General features: G+C 40.9%; 1 protein-coding gene across 1 annotated transcript; it reads right to left on the bottom strand.

Moving 5' to 3' along the window:
- Positions 1-6,613: 6,613 nt before the first annotated feature.
- ABRACL (ABRA C-terminal like) lies at positions 6,614-17,533 on the bottom strand. Its single transcript, XM_083368618.1, has 3 exons — positions 17,406-17,533; positions 13,790-13,856; positions 6,614-7,837 (listed from the first exon to the last, which is right to left on the bottom strand). The coding sequence occupies exons 2-3, from the start codon at positions 13,848-13,850 to the stop codon at positions 7,653-7,655; spliced, it is 246 nt and encodes an 81-aa protein (XP_083224744.1). The 5' UTR covers positions 13,851-13,856; positions 17,406-17,533; the 3' UTR covers positions 6,614-7,652.
- Positions 17,534-24,606: the final 7,073 nt, after the last annotated feature.

The following is a 24,606-nucleotide window of genomic DNA, read 5'->3' as shown; positions in this document are numbered from 1 at the left end:
ACTTCTCCAGATTTTTAGATCTGGGGAAAACTACCATTAAGCTTTTGGATGAAATCATTCTGACTCTCCCAAGGATATATTTGCAAGAGAAAATGATCTTTGTAATATGATAAAGTAACATAAAAAGGTAAAGGTAAAGGTTCCCCCGCACATGCGTGCTAGTCGTTTCCGACTCTAGGGGCCGGTGCTCATCTCCGTTTCAAAGCCGAAGAGCCAGCGCTTGTCCGAGGACATCTCCGTGGTCATGTGGCCGGCATGACTAGACGCCAAAGGCGCACGGAACACTGTTACCTTCCCACCGTAGTGGTCCCTATTTTTCTACTTGCATTTTTACGTGCTTTCGAACTGCTAGGTTGGCAGAAGCTGGGATGAGTAACAGGCGCTCACTCTGTTACGCGGCACTCGGGATTCGACCCGCCAAACTGCCGACCTTCCGATCGACAAGCTCAGCGTCCTAACCCACTGAGCCACCGTGTCCCCCTAAAGTAACATAGGCTTACTTTAATTATTAAAGGATACTAAAACCAGGGAAATTACTGTATGTCCCATTTCATGGACTCGGGGGAAAATTAGGGTTAGGACGCTGAGCTTGTCGATCAGAAGGTCGGCAGTTTGGTGGGTCAAATCCCGAGTGCCGCGTAACAGAGTGAGCGCCTGTTACTCGTCCCAGCTTCTGCCAACCTAGCAGTTCGAAAGCACGTAAAAAATGCAAGTAGAAAAATAGGGACCACTACGGTGGGAAGGTAACAGCGTTCCATGTGCCTTTGGTGTCTAGTCATGCAGGCCACATGACCATGAAGATGTCCTCGGACAAGCGCTGGCTCTTCGGTTTTGAAACGGAGATGAGCACCGGCCCCTAGAGTCGGAAATGACTAGAACGCATGTGCGGGGGAACCTTTACCTTTACCTTTATTGTGCTTAAGCATTACTTTATGTTATTTGCCTTACCTTGTAGAGTACCATTATTTATTTTCTTTTGCAAATACATGCCTCTTTTGCCCTCTCAGGTGTTTTTTACCTAATTGCTGTCTGCTAGCCCAGGCAGCTTCCAAAATACCATTATAATCAAGCTTATAAGCACACAGCTCTGAAGGATTATATCCTGAAATCAGGAAAGTCTGTTTATCCCTTTATGTCTAATTTTAATTTATATAATTTTTTTAATACAAAGGATATTTCTGCTGTTTTGTGTAGTATGTGAACTAAATCTTTTTATCTGTAGGATTATTTATGCATTACAGCTTGTTATACTCTTCATTAGTCTTTAGAATGCATTTACTACAGTATGTTTGCCTGTCAATCTTTTACAACAAACCTATCATTTTCCCCTGCAGTTGTGCTACTTTAGTTCTGTATGCAAGCCCACTGCCCACATAAAGCAATAAATGGGTTTCCTCCTCTAGAACTAAGCACTGTTGCTCATTCAGAATAACACTCTGTGACTCGACACAGACACACGTAATTCTGAATTATTGGAAGAAAAAAGCTCTAGAACACAGGTAGGCAACCTTGGCTCTTTTATGACTTGTAGCCGGCTCAGGAATTCTGGGAGTTGAAGTCCACAAGTTATAAAAGAGACAAGGTTGCCTACCCCTGCTAGAACTATCTGTAAAAATCCCTTCAGACTGGTTATTTGAGAAATGCCTACAAATTTAGGAGGCTCCATGCAGCATCAAAGCTTTGTCTGTACTGCTGAGTAATTTCTTAAATTATTTATATTAAAAGATCACAATACATAAATATGGGTAAGGAGTGAAATTTTCACACACACACATATATATAAAGGATACTTAGGTCTTTTCTCCCTAATCCTATGAATTATATTTATCTGTATTATTTGTGGTGGGAATTTGTATTGATTGAAAAGCTTTTGTCTTTTCTGTTTGGTTTTCTTTCTTTACTCAACAGGTGATCCAGCTCCTGGATGGAGATTAGTTAGTTTATATGAATTTATGACCTGCCCAGCTCCCTAAACTTAGAGCAGTTTACAATAGAATTAAAAGCCTATGTTTGCATGTGTAATAGTTTTAAATATAAAGTTGTGTGAGAGAGTGTATATCTAGATGTATATTAAATGTTAGCGCAATAAAAATAACAGCCCAGTGCCATACAGTCATAATACAATACTAAATGTCCACTGCCAGATGCCTGGTGCCACAGAGCTGTTTTCATGCCTCTGTGAAAAGCAAATAAAGACAGGGCCTAGCAGACATCTTTAGGGTAAAGTGTTCCATAACAGGACCCACTTAAAAACAAAAATCTGCCTTTGGAGACTTATTGTTCTGTACCAGCCTGCTACCGGCCCTGCAGAAAAGGCAGGGACAACCCCTTTACAAATGGCAAGAGGCTGGAATTACGCCTGCCAAATTTATAGCTACAAAAACAAACAAGACACGAACCAAGAAACAGGAGCTTTAAGAAACAGGAACTATCCAAGCGGTTGCCTTCAGCAAACCAGCCCTTCCACACATTCCCCTTATATAGAGTTCAGGGCGTGGCTTCTCTCTGCCTCCTTCCGAGGAGCCCCATTGCCTTCCTCTGTTTACTCCTAATTGACTGCCTCCTGCGTCGGGCGTCCTTGAACAGGGCCAGCTGTGGGTCATCTTCATCCACGCTGTCAGGCTCACACAGCTGGGTCTCCGTGGTGACCATGTGGGAGGGGCCTGGCTGAGGGCTCTCATCAGCAAGATCTTCAACCCCCTCAGCAAGGTCTTCAACACCCCCCTCCTCCTCTGAGTCATCCGACCCAACTGCCGAACCCACAGGCTGACCCTGAATCACAACACTTATGCCTTTGGTCTCTTGATCAGGCAGGACTATAAGTACCCCGTCCCTTCTTGTTTGCTGAGGCTAGGCAGATTCCTTTGGAAAAGATGGATCTTAAAGTATCTCAGAGCCAAGCCATAAATTGTAACATCCCATTCCTTGAATAAGATGTTTGTTTGGTAATGCAACAACTAAAGAATTGGTGCTTTAAGCTAAGGCAGAGTGGGCACTAGCCTTAGGTGCCCAAACGTAGGCACCCTTCCTGCGGAATCATTCTAAAAATGCAAATCTTTGCATCGGTGGAAAGTGGCACCTCAGTCAGTGTGGCCTGGGGTTCCATATGCCCTTGAGCCAGCATTGGTTGCATTGCAGTTGTTGCTCTCATCTGTTAATAGCTTCCTTTCCTGTCAGCTTCAAGTTCTGATACGTCTTCAGAAGCAGCTCCATTTGCAGCATATTACTTTATTCTAAATGTGTGATGAGGGCCAATGCTGGTAGATAGAATCCTTAAATTGTCAGTTTTCCTTAGAGTATTTTAGTGCTGAAAAATGCCTGGAAAACACAGCTCTTAGTTGCATTTTTGGGCTTTGATTTGTTTTCCAACCCATTGCTGCATTTCCAGCTTGTAAGCCACCCTGAGTCTTCGGAGAAGGGCGGGATATAAATGGAATTAAAATTAAAAAAAATTAAAAAAAATATTTGCTGCAATATTTTTCATAGCACTAGATGAAAATGTCCCAAAGGTGCTTTTTCAAGAGGCAACTGGGCTTCCTTGTTTTCTTTGAAGACGTTTCACTTCTCATCTAAGAAGCTTCTTAGCTCTGACTGGAAGGTGGGGAGTGGAAGGATTTATACTCCTTCTAGATAGCTGGTCATTTGCATTCTTTTAGAGAGCTGTTGAGGCCACCTGGAGGTTTATCTGTGTCTTCAGTAGTGCAAATGGGTGTGGAGCCTTCTTAAAACTTCTGAAAGGACTGCTGTAGACTGGAGAAAGGTGGTGTCGTATCCCTCCCCCTTTGTGGAGAGAGGGCTATTTGATTTTTAACCCCGCTTAACCCCTCTTTCAAAACCATGGTCCTCTCAGTCCAAAATGTGGATTTTGCTGTCTTTGGAAGAGTGGCATTTGTCTTTTAAATGCAGATAGACGGCTGAAACTTGTCCTGATGGGTTTGTTCTCCTATGTTGTGCCTATGGTTGTTTTGTACAGATCTGCACAAGTCTCACTGCGCTGCACTGCATATACCACGTTTGCTCAGTTTGTGTCTGTGGTAGACAAGCTTCTGCCTTAGTGTATTCTTGGGTTTAAAGTGTGCATGTATGTTGTGTTGGTTAACAATCCTGAGCTTTTCAGATATTCCTGCGAAGCGATATTCCTGAGGAGCAAAATATCTTCAAAGAAAAACAAGAAATTCCAGTTGCCTCTTGAAAAAGTACAACTGTGACCTGGATGACTGAGAATCTCCATAGCCAATTAGATGAGAATGGATTTCCACATCACACTAAACTAGTGTTCATTTTGGTTTAACTTGTAAAGCCAGACAGTTTTGCCTAATTTGATAAGCTGTAACTGATAAAAATTGGGCTGTGAACTCATCCAGATTAAAAAATTAGGTAACTTTGACCACACCACCTTATAATTTAATCAGAACCTTTGCTGCTATTTGTTACATTGTTACAGCTCATTATATTTGGTTCTCAAGTCTCAATAGCAGTTTATTAGAATTATATCCAACATTTTCTTTAGACCATCAAAGCAGTGTACGTAATACTCTCATTTTTACACGAAACGACTGCTCTATGTAGTGTGTTGGGCTGAGAGAAAACCACGTGTCCCAGTAAGCTTCTTTGACTGAGGGTGGAATCTGGGTCTTCCCTATACCAAACCAACATTTGCGCTTTTACAATATAAACTTTTCAAGCAAATATATTGCAATACTATGGTTCAATTTATGTATCATATTAATTCATAATTAAACTGCTGGAACTTTGTTCTGTTAGGTTTTTCCCTATTTCCTAAAGTAAAATTGCAATAACCATAAATCATAAGAAAATAAATATGCTGTACAATTACCGGTACTTTGAAAAATGAGAAATGATGGAGATCTTAAAATTTTAGAAGTGTATCCTTTGAACATAAACTTTAATCAAAAAAGGTGAGACCTCGAGCATTTTACTCAGCCAGCTGTCAGCTAATTCAAAGACATTTAGAGTTTCCATAGGAAACTAACTTGTTTTGAAATCAGGCACTAATGCATTGTTTCCTTGTTTATCTGCCTTATTTATCAAGAATTCACACTGTAAACTTGCAAAAAAATTCCAGCTATTTTAAGGCATATTGAAAGCTCAAATGCTTCTCTTTCATGGTAAGTAATGTCTTTAATCTTGAATCATAACTTTAATAAGATCACTCCTAACACAGAATGCATTATTTAAACAAATATGTAAAACATCCCAGAGAGAAAAATACTGTAGTAGATTCCTTCATAAGCATCAAAGCAACTTTTCAGATTGAGTACCATTTGACGCTTTCCTATTCTCCACTATCATTGTAACAAACTATATTTTCTTTTTCTTGAATGCATCAATCTTGAAGAAGTTAATACAAGTTGCATAGAATTGGCAAATAGGATTCTTACAAAATAAGAATTCCAGTGCTCAGGTGAGCTACTCCAAACCTGAAGAAACAAACCACACTGGTGAGAATTGGAAATATTTTATTGTAAATACCAAAAATACATATTTTTGAGGCCAAATGTTCCTGGTGTATATGAAATATTTCTTTAATTAAAGGCATTTTTCTCACAGAATTAAATAGCTAAAAATAACTCCTAGATTTCTATTTATTGATGAATAAAGTATTTTACTTTGAAGCCCTTTTGCTAGCCACTGAATCCATTAGACACAAAAGGATCATGCAAAATGCATAGAATAAGATGATAAGTAAAAGACAAAATGTATTGTGATGCTGTTGTGCCATTTAGAGTCTTCAATCCTCAAGTATTTGGGGAGGAGGGGAGGGGAGAAAGAATTGATGATTTGCTAGTTTCCTAGATGAATTATAGTAATAAGAAGCGCACTTCAGTCATCTTGTAAAAAAAGCTGAAAGAATGGACTTCTGTAAGAAGGTCTTGTCCAATTCCACCTATTTCACATGTGCATGTCCTCTGTGAAGCAGTTTTCCTAGTCCTGTGGTGGCGAACCTATGGGACGCTTGCCACAAGTGGCATGCTGAGCTCTCTCTGTGGGCACACGTGCTGTTGCCCCAGTCCTAGGCCTTCAGCTGGGTTTTATAAAACCTTTTCGCTTTAGGCCTCCACTGCAGTGTGCAAAAAAAAAAAAGTTCAATCAATTTCAACTTCTCGCGGTGGAAAATAAAGATCTCGCAAAGTTGGAATTGATTGAACTTTTTAAGTTCCACCCAGTCTGCCGTTACCACTGCACCCACACCCACACAATGGGCCACACCCACCCGGTGGGCCACGCCCACCCGGCACCCAACGATACATAAGTGGGTTTTGGATTGCAGTTTGGGCACTCGGTCTCTAAAAGGTTCGCCATCACTGTCCTAGTCTTCTCATTTTATGTCATGTTCTATCTTTCAAGTATTCACTCCATGTCAGGGAGGGTTCAGGGAGCATTTCCCACAACCTATTCCACTTCTTTCTCAAACAGACCAAATAGAAAACTGCCTTAACAACAGTTTGGACAATACTTAATGCTACCTGAAGTAATCTATTGTTTGTCTAAGGCAGGAGTAGGCAACCTTGGTTCTTTTATGATTGGTGGACTTCAACTCCCAGAATTCCTGAGCCAGCCATGCTGAGGAAAAATGGAGAGGTTTCCTTGCTGAGCCATGCTGGCTCAGGAATTCTGGGAGTTGAAGTCCACCAGTCATAAAAGAGCCAAGGTTGCCTACCCCTGGTCTAAGGTATTCCTATTCCCCAGAAGGGCATCATCGTCAAGTAAGGAGCCTTATAGAGAAACTGGAATCTGAGGGATAGGAGGAGTGTCCTCCCACTTCTCTTTCTAGCTTCACCCTGAGAAAAGGAATATTCCACGAGTTAAGACAAAATGGTCTTTTGAGATTTTCAGATTGGTGGGAGGAGAAACTGGATGGACAATTTCTCAACAGCAAGTCTCCCATTTAGCAATGAAGCACTGCCAAAGAAAATATCCAAATAGCCTTTGGAATATTTCCTCAGAATTTAATTTGCCTGATTTGCTGATTGCTGGAGATGATTGTAATAATAAAAGACAAAACACTTTGTCTTGGTCACTTTGTAACTAAGTGCAAAAATAACACACTAGTGACAAATTTCTCTTAAATTATTTTCTCCTTTGAAATGATTTCCGTAACATTCTCTCCTTCATTAATGAGAATACATTTTAAAAAATGTATGCAAGAGAATTCCTCTGCCTGCCATTGCTCTACAGTTCCTCTAGTATCACAGTTCAGAAAGTGTCACATGAGATACCTATGTTTCAAGCATTGCATAAAAAGACCATATTAAATATTCAGTTTCAGATGGAACTACCAGCTTGAATATTTTATTTGGCCATACAAATTTTGATTCTTACAGAATCCCCCATAAACCCATCTGGAAGTTTGTAGCAGGATTTAGGTTATTAATATCGCTAATTTGTAAGGAATTTTAACATTTCATACATCTGAGAATGTTATTCCCAAATTTCCCACCCCCCAGCCCCAAAGGTCCAACAAAGTATGATGTAGCAAGGGTTTCAGAAAAGAATTTCTTAATATAGGCCTTCAAGGAATCTTTATATATAATTTTATAAAGATAAATAGGAAGATATACTTTCAATCAAATGCATTTTGATCTGAGTTACATATAGATGCCTAAAAATGCCATTTGCTGGGAAAGTAACTAATCCTGCAATAACAAGATATCAACATTGTCATGAACTCCTTGCAGAAGCAGTTCTCCAGGATAATTAACTATCTTCCGTCGTTTTGCAGCTTTCAGGGTTCCCACTAAAGCCTCAAAAAGGTTGGCACATTTCTCATCCGCAAACAGCACTCCAAACTTCACACTCAATGTCCCATCAGCATCTGGATAAAAAAAAACATGAGGATGAAACAACATATTAACACTTTAGCTCCAATAAGTCTTTGGACCTGGAGATTTTTAAGGTTTCTGATTTCATTTAATAAGATTATTGTATCTGTACCCAAATTCATCACAATGTAAATGTGAAAATACAACCAATATGTTAATTTTAAACAGAACATACACTTGGAGGCAGAAATCCATAAAATTATTACTAAATCCAAATCCATTAGATCAAATAGCAAACTATATCAAATCAGTAATCTCTGCAACATTATTTTAGGTTTGCTGACACTGCTCAAGAAGGTATCAATACTGTGAGTTAAGGTGGGTGAAGAGCAAAGTAGCAGCCCGCACGCCTAACAGCGCACGAATCACATAACTAAAAATCAAAAATAGTGGTGGTACATTCAGGGCAAGTGCATCTGACATTCCTTTCATCTCAGCATGTCTGGCTTAGTTCAGTGCAACACTTGTTTTGCAGCTGTCTTTTGCAGCACTCTTTTCAAACTGGGAAAATGTCCTATCTGTACACAAATCACTAGTCTACAAGGACAGATTATTTATCTAGGGTCTGTAATCTGTGCTCTTCAGGCAGAAATTAGGTGTTCAGCTCAGCCCTTCTACTCTACTGAGCCTCCGCGCTATCAGCCCCCTCTACCGCAAAGATCCTGCAGGAGAAGGGCAGTGTGGACAACCGTGGGATCTGGCAGGGTGAGAGCTGTGAACCATAAACCCAAAGCTTTCGCTGTGTCCCTGCATAACAGATACAGTGCCCTTGCTGACCTTAATAGGGACATTAAGGAAACAAGTCAAGGTAGTTGTGATGATAACTCAAATAAGCAGGGGACCAGGGTCCGAGATGAATTTGTCTTTGACAGGGAGAAGTGCGAATCAGGTATTACACATCAGTCATGCAAGAAAAGAAAGGTACCCAAAAAGAGAAGCCACCTTCTGGTTGGTGATTCAATTATAAGGGATGTAAATTTAGGAAACGATACAGGGGTTTCAAAAGAGGTCAGGTGTTTTCCAGGTGCTACTGCCAGTAGGGACAAGAAGCGTATTTTCAAAATAGTCAACAATGCCAGCAATGACTGTGATGTGGAGGCTATTGTACATCTTGGCACTAACGATCTGTCCCAAAAGGATGTACTCTGTGTGCAGAATGATTTCCAGAGCTTGGGGCAGGAACTCAGCAGAATAGGCTGTAGGCTCACTTTTTCAGAGGTCTTACCAGTGTATAAGGAGCAAAATGGAAAAGGCCAGCATATAGCAGAATTTAATATGTTGCTAAAGGAGTGGTGTAAAGAAGAAGGATTTGGTTATATTAGTCATGATGTCTGTAGCTGGTCCAATGAAAAAATGTACAAAAGAGATGGTCTGCATCTATCCAAGAAAGGGACTGAGTTACTTGGCAATAAATTCACAGCTTTTCTGAAGGAATATTTAAACTAAACAACGGGGACAGTGAGTTAATTGATACAGAACATCACTGTCCCCAGCAATCTAAGAAAATAGGGGAAGTCAGGCACCACAGGTTATGTAGCAAGTAAACACAGAGTCTGTCATAAAGGACTCAAATGTCTATACACCAATGCACAGAGTATGAACGGTAAGCAGCATGAACTAGAAATTCAGGTAAATGAGGGCGGATATGATATTGTTGCCATTATGGAAACATGGTGGGACGAAACCCACAAATGGAACACACAGCTAGAGGGATTTAAATTATTTAAAAGAAACAGACTAAACAAAAGAGGAGGTGGAGTTGCTCTATATATAAGAAATAAATCTCCACAGAAATAGAGCACAACAATAATGAAAACTGTAAACTTGAATGCATTTGGGTCAATATAAAAGGGGGAAAATGACATTGCCATAGGTGTATACTATAGGCCGCACAACCAAGCAGAGGAAATAGATGAACTTTTTGCTAGCCAGCCAAATAAGGTATGTAGGAAACACATCACAATAGTAATGGGGGACTTTAATTACCCTGATATCAACTGGGAGACAAACTCTGCACCAAGTGGAAGATCAGATTCCTGACAAACCTAGCAGACAACTTTCTCTCCCAAAAAGTAGAGAAGGGAACTAGGGGATTAGCCATATTGGATTTACCGTAATTCTCACTAACAGAGATGAAATGATAGAAAGTGTCAAAGCCACAGGAACCTTGGGGGGAAGTGATCATGCAATATTAGAATTCAACATTCTGGAAGCACAAGCAATAGAACACAGCCAAACTAGAGTCTTGGACTTTAAAAGAGCTAATTTCAATAAACTTAGAGAGACCTTGGGAAGAATTCCATGGATGAGAATCCTAAAGGGGAAAACAAGAAGCTTGGGAAATTTTGAAAAGTGAGATAATAAAGGCCCAGTCTAGCACAATACCAAGAAAGAAGAAAAATAACAGCTCTCAAAAGAAACCAGCATGGCTGCATAAAGAACTCTCTGATAAATTGAAAGATAAAAAGGACAAGTATAAGAAGTGGAAAGAGGGGCACATAACTAAGGCAGAATATCAGCAAATAGCCTGTGCCTGCAAAGATGAAGTGAGGGAAGCTAAGGCTCAAAATGAACTAAGGCTTGCAACCAAAGTCAAAAATAACAAAAAAAAGCTTCTTTCAACATATAAAAAACAAGAAAAAAGTTAAGGAAATGATTGGTCCATTAGTGAGGGGAAATGGCAAGGTGACAAGCAACAGGGAGAAAGCAGAACTATTTAACTCGTTTTTTGCATCTGTCTTTACACAAAGGGAAAAAACAGTCCAAACTATCAAAAATAATGCCATAAAAAACAGAATAGAAACGCAAGTTAAGATAGGCAAGAAAATGGTAAGTGAGCACCTGTCCAGCCTAGATGAGTTCAAATCACCAGGACCAGATGGATTACACCCCAAAGTTCTCAAGGAACTGGTAGACGTGATCTCAGAACCTCTGAACTATATTTTTCAAAGATCTTGGAGCATTGGGGAACTACCAGAGGACTGGAAGAGAGCTGGTGTAGTTCCCATCTTCAAAAAAGAAAAAAAAATAGATCCAGGCAACTACAGACCTATCAGCCTGACCTCAATACCTGGGAAGATTCTGGAAAAGATAATCAAACAACAAATCAGCGAACACCTTGATGCAAACAAAGTCATCACTAAAAGTCAACATGGGTTTGTCAAAAACAGATCATTCCAGACAAATCTCATTGCATTCTTTGACCAAGTGACAAAATTAGTGGACCAGAGGAATGCTGTAGATATAATTTACTTGGACTTCAGTAAGGCATTTGATAAAGTAGATCACAACCTACTACTTGATAAGATAGAAAAATGTGGGTTAGACAGCATCACCACCAGATGGATTCGTAGCTGGCTGACAGGCCGTACTCAGTGTGTGGTCCTCAATGGAACTGCATCTACATGGAAGGAAGTGTGTAGTGGGGTGCCCCAGGGCTCTGTTCTGGGCCCAGTGCTCTTCAACATCTTCATCAATGATTTGGATGAGGGGATAGATGGGGAACTCATCAAATTTGCAGACGACACCAAGCTGGCAGGAATAACCAATACTCCAGAAGATAGGCTTAAAATACAGGAGGATCTGAACAGACTCGAATATTGGGTGCTATCTAACAAAATGAAATTCAATGGTGAAAAAAGTAAGGTTCTACACTTAGGCAGGAAAAATCAAATGCACAGGTATAGTATAGGTGGTACCTTGCTCAATAGTAGTAACTGTAAGAGGGATCTCGGAGTCCTAGTAGCACTGCTTTTTTTGTAAAAGAAAAAGGTGCCGGAACTCCATTCTGAGCGTTCTATGAGAGAAAAAAGCCTTGCCTAGTAGACAATCACTTCAATATGAGCCAGCAGTGTGCTGCAGCTGCCAAAAAAGCCAACATAGTGCTAGGCTGCATTAACAGAGGGATAGAATCAAGATCAAGTGAAGTACTAATACCACTTTACAATGCTTTGGTAAGGCCACACCTGGAATACTGCATCCAGTTTTGGTCACCATGATGTAAAAAAGATGTTGAGACTCTAGAAAGGGTACAGAGAAGGGCAAGAAAGATGATTGGGGGACTGGAGGCTAAAACATATAGGGAACGGTTGCTGGAATTGGGTATGTGTAGTTTAACGAAGAGAAGGGTGAGGGGTGACATGATAGCAGTGTTCCAATATCTCAGGGGCTACCACAAAGAAGAGGGAGTCAAGCTATTCTCCAAAGCACCTGAAAGCAGGACAAGAAGCAAGGGATGGAAACTAGTCAAGGAGAGAAGCAACCTAGAACTAAGGAGAAACTTCCTGACAGTTAGAACAATTAACCAGTGGAACAACCTGCCTCCAGAAGCGGTGAATGCTCCACTGGAAGTTTTTAAGAGGAGACTGGACAGCCATTTGCCTGAAATGATATAGGGTTTCCTGCCTGAGCAGGGGGTTGGACTAGATGACCTCCAAGGTCCCTTCCAACTTATTATTATCTTTAACTTAAGGTTAGAAAAAACACATTTTCACACTTCTTTTTTAAAACGTTAATCTTCTTTTTTTCATTTTTAATCACTAAAAACTGCTTTGTGACTATATACTGAATAATAATCATGAAAATCTGATATCATTTAGGCCCAAAGTAATTCAAGGTAGTCACGATTAATATGGCTTCATATGTGTTAGCCATGGTTTGTTGAATAAATCACAACTAGATGGCGTTTCCTACATGTAAGCTATAAAAATATTTTACAAATCACAATTTGCATAATATACTAAGCTAAAAGCAACAAAAAAACATTTTATTTTTTTAACCTATTGTGATTAGTAAACATGAATATGTCCTGAAATTAAAGTCAATGGGGGAAAAAATAAGATTGCATTTAAATGCCCTTTCCAGAATTTACAAAGTGCTACTCAGGCAATAGACTATTGGTTAAAACCTAAACTTAACACTAGCAATTTGAACTGGAACCAACATGCACATAAGAATCCAGTTTTATTTTAAAAGCGGGAAAATTATGGGGAAAAAATGTAGGCTTAAATAGTCTGGGGGCTCCCATGCTGTTATTATCATCTATTTAGTATCAATATTTATATCCTATTGGTGTTGGAAAAGTTCTCTGGACTTGAATAGCTAAGAGCAAACAAATTGAACATCAAACCAATCAATTCAGAGTTCTCACAGGTTTCAAATTATCTCACTTTGGATACATTATGTGGAGACACAATTCTCTGGAGAAGTCTATAATAATGGGAAAGGTATAAATAAAGATAGAGGATGGCTTAATTAAGGTGGTGATAAGTGCAGCATTGAAAGACCAACTTGCTGGCACATAGACAATAATTTACATTCTGTAACTAAACTTTTATCAGATTGGCTTGAGGCAAAAGCCTTAACCACTTCCTTTAATGTTTGAACTGTTGCCAGAAGTTTACTGAACTCTTTATTGAGTTTTTTATTTTATTTTAATTCCATTTAAGACTCAGGGCGGCTTACAAGCTTAGCAGTAGCCTTCATTCTATGTATATACCTGCTTATTAGGGCTTTCACACACACCCCAAGCGGCATTATTACAAAGTCAGCTTAATTGCCCCCAACAATCTGGGTCCTCATTTTACCTACCTCAGAAGGATGGAAGGCTGAGTCAACCTTGAGCCTTGAGGGATGCAAACCTGCTCTAATTGCAGGCAGCTGGTGTTACTTAAGGAGCCATTAGCCCACTGCTCCACCAAGGCTCATTGGAGTTCCATCCAATCTATTCCATGTTTTAAGAACAAAAACTTGTATCTTGAGTTTTATACCCTACTTTTCAAATGGGGCTTTCTCTGTAGGTTTTCCTACATTGGAGATTTTCTCCAGTACAGCACCTTCCAGAAACATTAGACTAATATACATTGGAAATTATGTCAGTTATAGACTCTTAACACATTTAGTCTATTAATTTCGTATTCCTTCTACAGCCATTTAGTCATACTTACTTTTGGTCCCCAGCCGACGAATTTCTTCAACTAACAGGTTGATTTCATGTTCAACATTCATTGTAACCTACAAGTAAATTATTGCCTTATAAATCTGTTCTTTTTCATTTTCTTTCATATTCAAAACATGTATTGAGATTTTAAAAGAAGATTCATGTGCAGTTAGGGACACAATGAATGCATGTGGGGGTGGGGGGGGTCCTTTTTACCAGTTCACATTCTCAAAGAGACAGTTATCTTCCTTATTAAGTGACTTACATATTTGGAAGTCAGATAAAATGCTGCATATTTTGCAAAGGAAAACCTTAAAATGCATGGGGTGCCTCTATATCTAAAGCATTTGCTTGTGTTAAATGTCCTAGTATTTAAAGTGCCTTTATATTAGGAAATTCTTTTACTCTCTTGTAAAAGAATGGAAATGGAAATGGGCAGGTCACATAGCAAGAAAAACCGATGGGACGCAGTCATAGAACGGATCCCACTTGATTAAAAAAAAACCATCCACAAGAGACCTAAAAGAAGTTGGATCGATGACTTCAGCAAGTATGGCAGGCCCAATTGGCAAAAGAAAGCTCAGGACCGTACTGTTTGGAAATATACTGAAGAGGCCTTCGTCCTGCAGCGGGTAGAGAATGGCTAAAATGATGAATGATGATATTAGGAAATGTAGCAAAAGGGGCTGTTCTGTACATAAATAGCATAACAATTATTTCAAGTATTATATTTCTCTGAAAAGCACATGATCCTGCATTTAAGGTAATTCTTCCCTTTCCTCCCCTTAAATGGAGATTTGACAACAACAACAAAAAATCTTGCCTGTCCCTTTTGCTATTTGCAGACCAAATCTAAGATGATGTTTCTACTTTAAAATATAACTTATTTGGGAAAAAGCACTTAACTTACTTTCATGTAGTGCACTATATTACCAGTGCAAATGGAGAATATCAAAATAATTTCACCGTAACCAGATTAAAAACACAAACAACTTGAAAAACTGCCACACTTAACTAGCTTTCTTCAACAGACCTCTATAGTAGTCCTCAATTTACAACTACAATTGGCACCAGAATTTCAGTTGCTAAGTGCTTGTTAAATGAGTCGTGCCTGTTTTTATGACCTTTTTGCTGGGATTAAGCAAATCACTGCAGTTGTAAATGAAGACTGCAGTCAATAAGTAAATTATGCTTATCAGAAGCCAGCTGGGAAGGTTGCAAGCAGCAAACATGTGACCCTGGGATGCCGCAACCATTGTAAATAATGTCAGTGGCCAAGCACGCTAATTTTGATTGTTTTACAATGGGAATGCTACGAAGTTCAAAGTTCGAAAGTACAAGTTGTAACTTACTTTTTTCACTGCTGTTGTAATGGTCGCTATAAGTGGAGACTGCCAGTACAGGTTAAAGAGTTTTGCTAACCTATTAATAGGTATAGTTTCATAAACAAATTGTTATCTACCATAGCATCCAGACCAGGGGTCTTCAAACTTGGCCCTTTTATGACTTTTGGACTTCAACTCCCAGAATTCCTCAGCCAGCGTGTCTGGCTGAGGAATTCTGGGAGTTGAAGTCCACAAGTCATAAAAGGGCCAAGTTTGAAGACCCCTGATCCAGACTTTGCCGAAGTACCACCTCTTCAAAATCTTCTACATCAAAAGGCATTGCAAGAGTAGCGTTCCATTTATATTTTATTTTTATTTTTATTCCATTTATATCCCGCCCTTCTCCGAAGACTCAGGGCAGCTTACAAGCTTAGCAGTAGCCTTCATTCTATGTATATGCCTGCTTATTAGGGCTTTCATACACCCCCCAAGCGGCATTACAAAGTCAGCTTAATTGCCCCCAACAAACAATCTGGGTCCTTAAACTAGTTCAAATAGGGAATATTTGAATATATATATGGGATCCACCCACATAGGAGAACTGCCCCTGCTTCGTATTGCAGCAATTATCTTCAGAAAATGTCAGTATTCAGTTAATCAGAAAAAGTGCAACCAAACTCCTGATTTTAGGCGGTCAGTCTTAACACCTCTCTCCTACAAGTCTTTTCACTATAACCATAAGAAGCTGTCTTTTTTTTAAAAAAAGAAATGAGGTCCCAACGTTGAAATTTTATATGCGTGACTAATGAAAAGTTCATTAAGTTTGATGAGACTTACACCTAAGAAACTTGTACAACTGCATCCTAGGCAGGCAAACTCCTATAGTTCCACACAAAGTATGTGCTGTTACTAGCACAGTGAACAAACGTTTCCTTTCACTTCAAAGAGCAGAGATGAGGCAGGTGATAATTACTTAAGTGTGCACATTATTTCAAATGTTAAGGGAATGTATTTATCTTTTCAAAAAGTCATAGAGCTAGTGTAACTGAATCCTGACTTAAGATGCTTCCTCACAAATGAATAAAAATGGCAAGCAATGGTATGCAAGTGCCTTGCATTTATTTTAGGAGAGAAAGGAACCTGGGACTTTTCATTGGCTTCATGCCTTGGAGTATATTCGTTTCTCAATTATTATTTTTTTCTTTTCTTTTTTGCAACTAGAATAGGAACAGCATGTTGAGTAATTTCCTTTCCGGTGCAATGCACAGCCTAATTTGGTCATACGTGGTTTGTGTGCGTGACTGCCTGACAAGTCGGTAAGATTTCGTATTTGCCATTGCCTGCTTCCTAGGGCTGAGAGTGAGTGACTGGCCCAAGGGGACCCAGTTGGCTTCATGCCCAAGGCATGACTAAAACTCCTGGTCTCCAGCCTGATGCTTTAACGGATGCGTGGCTCTCTAATGTGGTCAGGGAGCTTCTGTATTCAGCTAATGGAAGCTTTCAACAAGTGGAGAGTCTTCTCTGCATCTTTCTCGCTTTGCGTCCCCTTCCTGGAGATTGACAAAACCGATTTCACCTGTTCCTCTGGCGCCCCTCGGCTTCCCTGCATCCAGAAAGAGGGAGAAGCTGGCGCAGAAGGCAGGCAAAGGAAACGGGCAGCGGGTGGGAAACGCAACTTGCAGAGGAGGAAGGAGGGGAAAGGTGAACCGTTTGCCTAAAGACGCCCGGCGGGGCTAAGAAAGCGAAAGGGCGCAGGGACAGCCGCCGGGAAAGCAACGGGGTAAACAACCCGACCCCCCAAGCAAGCCTGCTTCTCCGGAAGGAAGTCCCCACGTCTCTGTAGGGCTCGCATCCCAGTTACAAAGCAATGCGCGTCTGGAGCTGGAGCCCTCCCGCCGTCAATTTCGCCAGGCAGAATTATCAGCCGCGCCGCCGGTTGCTACCGGTTCTTGCGCCCGCCTGGGACAAACCCCTCGCCCGCCAGCAATCGCCGGCGCCTGCCCGAGGGGAACCCTCTCCGAGGGAAGCCGCCTCGGACCCGAGGACTTCCCTCCAAGGTGAATTCTCCTGCCTTGCCCTTTCCATCCGCGCGGAGGATCACATGGCGCCGGCGCAGAAAGTGCTGGCTGCCGCCAACCTCGCCTTCCCTGCGCCTGACAAAGAGCCTCGCTCTGAGACCCCCCCCCCCCCACCGGCTCGCAAACAAGAGCTCCACGAAGCGGACTTTGCTCTGCGGCTCCCCTGCCGCCCGCCCGCCCGCCTGTGGATGCCGACTCCAGCTCACCTTCCTAGACTTACCTCTGGAGGAGAGAAGGAGCGGCGTTCAAAGCAAAGTGCCGGAGGAAGTGTGGCTGTAGAAGAGTGTCAGGAGGAGGAAAGCTGTGACCAACCTCTCTCTCTCTCTCTCTCTCTCTTTCCCCCCCCCCCCCAGACTGAAAGTGAACGGAAGGAGAGGTGCCGCCCACACGCCTGTAGCAAACGCTTCTGGGGAGGCGAGGGGGGTTAAGACCGAAGCTGGTTAAACTGAGGGCAACTGAGAATAAGCTCCGTTTGCCAAGTGGGAAAGTGCCAATGCTAGTAGTGTCTTGGGACAGGGCTAAATCACACCTGTGTGCTCATTACCCGATGTGCTCATTACCCGATCAATCCACCTCGCATAGATCAGCAAACTGGCAGAATGTTGATATCACCTGGAGCTATAGTATCTTTTTTTTTCACCTGGCTTTCCAACCGGCCATCTACCTGGAGTCCTTAAATAATGAACATTCGTGAGCCTGAGGAATTCCGGGTTTTTTTTGCCCCAACCTCAGGACTGCAACCACATATATACAGCATATGTCTTTCCGGGGGAGTCTGCAAAAGCAGGCTATCAAAATTAGCTCCTATTTTTGCCTCTATTCTGTCTAGTAAGGGGGACAGCAAATGGTACAGTAATGTAACAGTTCACTGCAGGATATATTAAGGTGCATGAATTGGTGGATTTCAGTCACTTCTCAAGATATGAGCTGGGCCTTGGGAGGAAGTGAATTTCACAAATGGTGAGAGCAGTGGATTTGTCCACCTATCAAAACCATTAAATATAACTACTGCTGTTGTGAATTTGGTGGGACCCAGCTGTCTGATCACTGCAAGAAAAAAATGCCCCAATTGACAGGTTACTTTATAGAGGGCCTAGTCTACACGTTCTCAAGTAATCTTAGTGCTGCTTTAGTGATAGCAGATAAACCGAGATCTCTCTAGAAGCATTTGTTGACCTACATATCTGGAGAGGCAAAACTGCAAGCAGACTATTAAAGCAGCCTCAGAGAAAGCAATACTGCAGAATACAAACTTTCAAAAAACAACTAATCCCATGGGTCTGAGACCTATGTGCAGGTTGTTTAAAAGAAGCCTGATTTTATTTTCTTTAGTTACAACTTGCTGCTGCTGTTCTTCTGTGGTCATGTTAGTTCAGGGGTCTTCAAATTTGCCTCTTTTATGACTTGTGGACTTCAACTCCCAGAATTCCTCAGCCAGGCATGCTGGCTGACGAATTCTGGGAGTTGAAGTCCACAAGTCATAAAAGGGGCAAGTTTGAAGACTCCTGTGTTCAATAACACAAATCGAAACAGCCATGCAAGAAAATCAACAGCGACTGGAAAGGTAGCATGTACACAGCAGCCAAAAGTTGCTGGATACATTCCAGTTCTTGCCACTTCATAGCGGTTGCTTGACCAACTCAGCCAAATCATATATTCAGCAAGGTTTGTATAGAGAGAAGACGGAAAATATATCTCCAATAGAATGAGAAACCCCAAGTTAAGAGGCTAGAGATAAGAGGAGACACTTCCTTAAAAAGCAATTAGTGAGGCAACGTCAATCTAAAGTTAGGGGAATATGGTAGCTATATCCTAAGATTCATTCATGATACAAGTCCTCAATTTACAATCATTCAGTGACTGAAGTTACAACAGTACTGAAAAAATGACTTGTGACCATTTTTCACACTTATTTATTTATTTTTTATTTTATTACATTTATGACCATTGTAGCATCCCCAAGGTCATGTGATCAAAATTTAGATGTTTGACAATTGGCATGTATTTATGATGGTTGCAGTGTCCCGAGGTCATGTGATCACCTTTTGCAAGCAAAGTCAATGGGAAAGCCAGTTTCACTCAATCATGTATCTTAACAACTGCAGTGATTCACCTAACTGTGACAAGGTTGTAAAATGAGGTAAAATTCACTTAACAACTGTCTTGCTTAAGCAATGGAAATTTTGGTCTCAATTGTGGTCATAAGACAAGAACTACTTGTAGTGAAATTTCCTCTTTAATAAATATGAATAGGATTACTTTGCACTTTCTGTTGGACTCAATTACACTGTTAGTTTGAAGTACATAGGATCCATTCTACCATATTTTCTATAGTATTATTATCATTCTAAGTCAATGTGCAGCAGGGTGGTCTTTTCAATGAAGATTATGGACAATAATCTACCATGTTGGTCAGTGGTGGGATTAAGCCAGTTTGCACCACTTCGGCAGAACTGGTAGCTAATTTTTTGTTGCCCAGGTCCAGAATGGACTTCCAGAAGCTGCATCCACACAGAGAACCAGTTGTTCACATATCTGAATCCCACCACTGATGTTGGTCCAGCAATGGGTGGTAAATGTGTTTTTTTTCACTTCCTAGCTTAGACCTGAGAAGCAGTAGCTGACCCAGTTGGCTTCCTTGCCTAAGTAAACACATCCATTAATATGACCAAAAGCTTCACTGAGATCTCCCGATTACAAGTGATCCTATTATTTTTATGTGCTCTGATGAAAACACAAAACATTTGAATGTACTCAAATGTTTAATATTTGGTAAAGGTTATCTCAACCTCTTCTATTCAAATTATTTTACTTTAATAAATAATAACACAAATGAGAAAAAAATTAAAAGAACAAATAGCAACCAGAGGAGATTTACAGGATATATATAAAATTAAGTAAGAATTTTGAAAGTAAAATTAGATCAATAGGGCACATAAAGAGGAACTTACATTAATTTAGCATTTTAACACTGTTATTAAACTCACACTCAGTTGTTAGTCAAAGGAAACAGTATGATAAGAATGATGGTAAGAAACATCAATCGGAATAAACATTTAATAGGATTTCTATCTAATCTGAGAAAGCCTGTCTGTATTATCATAGATCAGCAACAGCTAATTGCTTAAAGTCTTATGTTTTTTAAAAAAAAAAACCTGAAGTTCGGATGTAGTACAAGTCCATGTGTAAAACTATATAGGTAGTCCTCAATTTAGGATCACAAATGAGACCAAAAAAATTGTTATTAAGCAGTACAGTTGTTAAATGAGGTATCACGTGACTGCATCTGATTTTATGACCTTTTTTGCCACAGTTGTGACACGAATCACTGCACTTAATTTTTTAACTTTGATTTTCAGATCTTGATGCTTTGTGATCTTCTCCAGTTCTTTGTCTTCTATTCCACTGTCTCTTTATACTGTATTGCCCAATTTTGTGGGGAATCATTTGGGAACTTCACACAAATAAGGATTCCAAGAAAGTAATAAAACAATATACAGTAGAATAATTAGCTTCTGTAATACCACATACCAGCAAGGAAATACTATGGGGATGATTGTAAATTGAGGATTATCTGTAGTGCATAAATGACTCCCAATTTAAATTTAATTTTAAAGAAGGAATGATGTGTATTATCCTGTGGAAGCATAAAGCGTCCTAGGAACTCTCTGTACGTCTGTGAATGAATCTTGAGCAGAGTTGAGGTAAAGAATGAAAAGTCTGGTTAGCCTTGAATCACTGAAGGTGTGGAAGCAGCTGAAATGAGATTCTCTTCTCAATTCTGCTCAAAATTCCACCACAACCTGGTGGAATATAAGTTTAATAATGCTTAACAGAAAACCACCTGGAAGGAAAGAAAAGGTCAACATTTAAAATTAATTTCATTAATGGGAGTTGGGAGGTATTATAAATTTATTATTATATACACAACAACATACAACCACAGCTGTCAGTTCATTAGCTGGTGTTGACTTTCATTCACCAACCCGGCAGCCCGACTGGACATGCCTCATCAGCAACGGGAAGAAAATGGTGACGATCAGCTGGTGTGTGTGTGTGAACCACAAGGGCAGCAGGGCAGAAAAATGGCATAGGTAAGGGGAAGATAGGCTGATGGGAACTACAAAGCCCATGTGATCACAAGTGCAGGTGGGCTGCCAAGTATCCACGTTTTGATCACATGACTAGGGGGACACTGCAGTGGTCATAACTTTACAGTACATATGCCCCTTTGTTCAACATCATTGTAGCTTCAACCCATCTCTGAACAAAGGTTCATAAATTGAGAAATACCTGTATGTGATATCACCAAACAAAATAAATAAAAATTGATTGATTGATACCAGGCAAATGCCACTATATCTAACACAAATTGCACTGTTAGTATGTTGACACTATTGTGCATGCCGTCACTGGCCTCCCTTGCTCTTCTTTGTACTGGTTCATAGATCTCCCTACCTAAGGTGAGGTTTTGCAGGTTGGATTCTGTGAAATCCTAGGGTTCTGTGAAGAGTTAAATGGGCTCTGTGGGACTGAGAAAAAAGCTCCACACAAAGACCTAAACTTTGATCCTTGTAGGGAGGGCGATTTTCTCCATTAGTCTCTTGTTTAGAGGGATTTTTTCTTAATAGTTGCATAGAAAAGTTGTTCTGGACCTCCCTGAAAAACAACATCAAAGTATGAACAACTGACTGCATTTAAAATTAGCTCCTAGGGAAAGAAAACTCTTAATGTGCTCAGCCATATATATCTGCCTCAATGCTGTTTTTAGGCATATCTATAGCATTTTTTTTGCTGTATTAGATCAGGGCTTGCCCTCTGACACCCAAATATTACTCTCAATCAAGGGTTCCACGGTGTTGTTGTTTTTTTTTAAAGATTCAATGGCCTGAAATAAATTAAAAACCTCTGATCGAAGGAACTTCCTCTTCCTTCCTTTCAGCCTGCTTTCCTTCTCTTCCTCTCCAGCTGTTAACTTTTGAAGCAGATGGACTTTTGAAGATACCCTTGCACAATAATCAGAGATTAGCCTTTATGGCATGTGGAAGGCGGCCTTCTGTACTGGCCCCAAGATGTGAAAACATACTGTAGGAACTACATTTGCCTCTAGTGGCAGCACCCAAGCAAGCTTTTAAAAACTCAAACTAAGCAAAATCAAATGTGGATAGGATTTGAATGAGAAAGTGCCAGGCCATAGCAGGACCGTAGGCTAGATTAGGAAATTGGAAAATGTTAAATAGCAGGTTCTTTGATGCAGGAATGAAGACGTGAAATGGAGTACAGGGTAACTCATCATTTATTTTGTGCTGTGACTGTACTGGAGGAAATGGCTACAACCAGCTGCAATATATAGTCTAGCCCCTAGGCGGCAGCCAATAGGTTTGAATCAACCATTGCCGCCTGGAGATAGCCAATTGCAGCACAGGAGACTTTTAGTCTGGGTTGCCGAAGAGCCGTTAGCTGCTCCAGCAACCCACGTGGTATTCCCTCAAAAAGCCCAGTACATAACACGCCTCCCCTCTTAGATCAGACCATAATAACACCAATTAGTCTCAACAATTGTCAAGATTCAATATCCAAACACACTAAAGTAAAAAGTGATAATAATAATAATAATAAAACAATGTGGACTACAATGTTATTAAACAATGTCTGAATGAATAGGCTACCAAAATGGCCTTTTTAGATAGTTACATCATAGCACTAGTTTCTGTAGTTTAGTGGCAACAGGATTTACAACAATATATAGCTCTTTATTTTACAACATAATCTGCAAGATATGAAGGAGGTTTGTGTGCCCTAGAGGAACGTCTCGCAGTTCCCATCACTTTGTGGTCTACCAGCTTACCCAGTGGGCTGGGTAGACTTGTGTCCCTTTGTCCTCCTGAGTCAAGGGGATTCGATTCAATCTGGCTGGCCTCTCCAGGTTGGCCCACCCCAGAGTCAGACTGTTTGGCAGAATAGGCACAGCGGTTGCTGAAATTCGGTTAGTTTGCTCCTTCAGGGGGTCCATGTTGCACTCCAGAGCTCCCCAGTTCTCCCTCTGGTTCCATCTCAGTTAAGAAGGAAAAGTCCTGGTAGTCCATGTTAGGGCTGGCTTGGCTGCAAGTTTGGGAGGGACTTATGACGCAGTCCTCGCTTAGTGGCTGTTCTGGAAACCGTTTCCTGAGCTGATCAATGTGTCATCTGACAACTCGCCCTCCCTCCAACCCCACTTCATAAGATAGGGGTCCGGATGCCTTGGTAATTTGACCAGGAACCCACAGATTCCCATGACCATAGTTCCTGGCCCAAACCCAATCACCCATGTGCAGCCCCCTTGGGGGTTTTGGTCGAGAGGCTTCTGCTGCCACTCTATCTGGATGCAACCTGTCTAGTTTAGTGATCAAACACCTCCCCCAACGTAGTTCTGCAGGACTTTTGCCTGTGGCAGTGCAGGGCGTAGAATGCTGGCAGAGTAAAGAATGTGCCAATCTGTGATGCCAGTCACCTGTAACGATGCACTTGAGTGCCTCACCATGCATTCAGCTTGACCATTAGAAGATGGATGAAAAGGCGCAGACGTTGCATGTCTGATGAGATTAGCTCTAAGGAAGGCCTGAAATTCAGCAGCAGTGAATTGGGCCCCATTGTCTGAAACTAAGACATCTGGCAACACATGTGTGGCAAAGAGTTTTATCAGCACCTGGATGGTCGTAACAGTAGTCATGTTAGGAACTGGAATTACTTCCAGCCATTTTGAGTGGCTATCCACTACTATAAGGAAGAGTTGTCCCTGAAAGGGCCCAGCGTAGTCTATGTGAACCCTAGACCAGGGAGTGTGCGTTTCCTCCCACCTGTGAACTGGAGCCTGTGGCATTTCAGGCCTAGATTGCTGGCATGTATAACAACCATGAACTTGACCCTCAATGTCCTTATCAAGGCCAGGCCACCAGAGGTAGCTTCTAGCTAAAGCTTTCATTCTGACAATGCCTGGATGGCCTTCATGTAATGATTGTAAAACCCTGTCTCTTATAGGGAAGTGGGAATTATGACTCTGTTTCCCCATAATATGCACCCTTTATGGGCAGATAACTCATGCCTCCTGACAAAATAGCTTTGAAATTCTGAGCCTGGAGTTTTTTTCAACCAGTCCGTGTATACCCATGACAACACTCTTTTATCTGTGGCAGTTTCAGCAGCAATGTCCCCTGCATGGAGGGGAAACTCAGGTATGTCCTGTATAGACAATATTCTAGCAGCAGGAGCCGGATCTGGATCCATTAGTGGCAGTGGTAGTCTGCTAAGGCCATCAGCATGGCCCATTTCCTTGCCTGGTTTGTGAATTAATTTAAAATTGTATGCAGATAGGAAAATAGACCATCTCAACATTCTTGGAGATAGTATGTGGGGGCGTTGTTTGTCTGTTGTAAAAAGTCCCA

Source organism: Vipera ursinii (assembly GCF_947247035.1).
Source record: "Vipera ursinii genome assembly, chromosome: 1".
NCBI lineage: Eukaryota > Metazoa > Chordata > Lepidosauria > Squamata > Viperidae > Vipera > Vipera ursinii.
Note: the sequence above shows the minus strand (reverse complement) of the source record. Positions and strands in the feature narration are given on the sequence as shown.